At 35.8% G+C, this 1834-nt stretch overlaps 1 protein-coding gene across 1 annotated transcript; it reads left to right on the top strand.

Moving 5' to 3' along the window:
• The first annotated feature begins 6 nt into the window (after positions 1 to 6).
• Positions 7 to 1823, top strand: LOC109584757 (uncharacterized). The gene is made up of 4 exons (XM_020000595.1): positions 7 to 866; positions 917 to 1352; positions 1396 to 1484; positions 1528 to 1823. Exons 2-4 carry the CDS (start codon positions 1124 to 1126, stop codon positions 1561 to 1563), a joined length of 354 nt encoding a protein of 117 aa, XP_019856154.1. The 5' UTR covers positions 7 to 866; positions 917 to 1123; the 3' UTR covers positions 1564 to 1823.
• Positions 1824 to 1834: the final 11 nt, after the last annotated feature.

Here is a 1834-nt window from a genome sequence, read left to right as displayed (position 1 = left end):
CCTTCTGCATCTACAACAATTGCTTAAATCATGGAATAGTAAATGGAAAGAGCTTGCATGTTGTGTATCTCGTGACATTTACCTTTAAATTGATTTTAGCATGATTATAAACAACTAGAATCATTAAACTATGCTGTTCCACTAGTGGAAGGATTTCTTCATCATATGCAAGTATCAAACAATAGGTCCGATGATGAGATCAAAAGAACGAGTCCCACAAAGTACAACACCTAGATTTTACATTTTCCTGTTTTATTGCTCTTTTCGGTAGAATAAATCAACCAAAAATAGTCTATTCCACTGCAGCTACTTGTGCTGCTTGCTTTTAAATGATCAGTGAACTGCCTAACCCCCTACAGTTGGAGCATTAGTCCCACAAAGTTTTGCGCAGGTTCAAACTTTTTCGCCATTGAAATGTTAGCAGCAGCTGCTAGTTATTAACAACAAGGATGGGTCATTAATAAGTAATACGCTCACGTGATCTGTTTCCAATCCCGGTCTGTGTATTAAATCTATGGTGGTGGTGCCTTTGATACACCCACACACTATAGTACAAATATTAATTAGAACATGGCTTCGAGGGGAGTGTATCAGGTATATACTGAAAATGATATTCATAGTCCCGAGGGCGGAGCCTAGCCATAGGGACTATGAATATCATTTGAAGTGTATACCAGATACTCCATGCTCTAACTGGCTTGTATCCAGGGAAGCCATAAGATGCAAGGAATAGAAAAGATTAAAGTCATTAGTAAGAAATAATGTTGAGCTTGCTGTGGAAGATGAGGTAAAAGATACAAATGGTAATCCTCCAGAGGAAGAGCAATGCTCCTTATGAAAGGATCTTGCCTGAGCAACATATTGAAGTCAGTAAAATTTTGATGTCACATGGAAATGATGACACTTTCTTACATAGGAAGAAACCCGCAGGAAAAGAAGAAAGTGAAAGTTTCCAAGACTGTATAATATAGAATGATGTCACAATCAACTTCATTAATTTCATGTTCATTTAGTAATGTTACTTCCTGTTGCATAATACATTCCCCTGGCCACTTCAGGTTCAATATATACATATATTCCACTAGCCACTTCCTGTGAAATATATCACATACAGTCTAGTGAAATGTCAAAGATGTTCATCTTTATGTTGTTGCTGTGTTTAATAGTTACCATTGATGAAGGAGAAGGATCTTATTGTATGGCTGATTGTACTGGATATAAACATGAACCATCACTGTATCTAAGAGTATGCTGTATCATTAGTAACTTAGGACAGACTGTTACCATTAGAGGAATTGGTACAACAAGATATATTCTATGTCCTAAAGTACGACCAAAGTCTTGTCCATCAGGTACTGTATATAACTGGAATAGTTCATGATATACTTATTGTAGATAACAGAGACTGTAAGAGCTTGTTTGAGACTGGTTTTGATATAAGCGGTGTTTATACTGTTAATCCTGATGGAGGGACTCCATTTCAAGTTAGTTAAAAGTAATTTATAATTATACACTATTGGATCACAGGTATACTGTGATATGATTAGGAAGATACCAATATAACTGGTAATTTTCAAGGGGTAACATTAATTTTGGTAAGTTAGCAAATAATTTCTAGTGATTGGCGGGTTCTAAGGAATCAGTTCAGAGTCTAATAAGGAGAGCAATGGTCATTGTGGTCAATGCATTTTATTCACAGGATACCAAAATATATTTTATAACTAGACGAATGTAAAACATTAGTGCTCCACCCCAGCTACACTATCATGAAGATGAGATTATTTAACTTTAAAAATAGTTAGATGATCCTATACTGCCCGTACATACTGACTCA

This window comes from Amphimedon queenslandica, unplaced genomic scaffold (assembly GCF_000090795.2).
Source record: "Amphimedon queenslandica unplaced genomic scaffold, v1.1 AMPQUscaffold_13171, whole genome shotgun sequence".
NCBI classification, from domain to species: domain Eukaryota; kingdom Metazoa; phylum Porifera; class Demospongiae; order Haplosclerida; family Niphatidae; genus Amphimedon; species Amphimedon queenslandica.
Note: the sequence above shows the minus strand (reverse complement) of the source record. Positions and strands in the feature narration are given on the sequence as shown.

Excerpts from the sequence above, each read along its gene's own strand:
- LOC109584757 (XM_020000595.1), top strand. The coding sequence starts at position 1,124 with ATGTCAAAGATGTTCATCTTTATGTTGTTGCTGTGTTTAATAGTTACC. Across the intron at positions 1,353-1,395 it reads ACCAAAGTCTTGTCCATCAG|ATAACAGAGACTGTAAGAGC; the intron begins GTACTGTATATA and ends TACTTATTGTAG. Across the intron at positions 1,485-1,527 it reads ATGGAGGGACTCCATTTCAA|GTATACTGTGATATGATTAG; the intron begins GTTAGTTAAAAG and ends ATTGGATCACAG.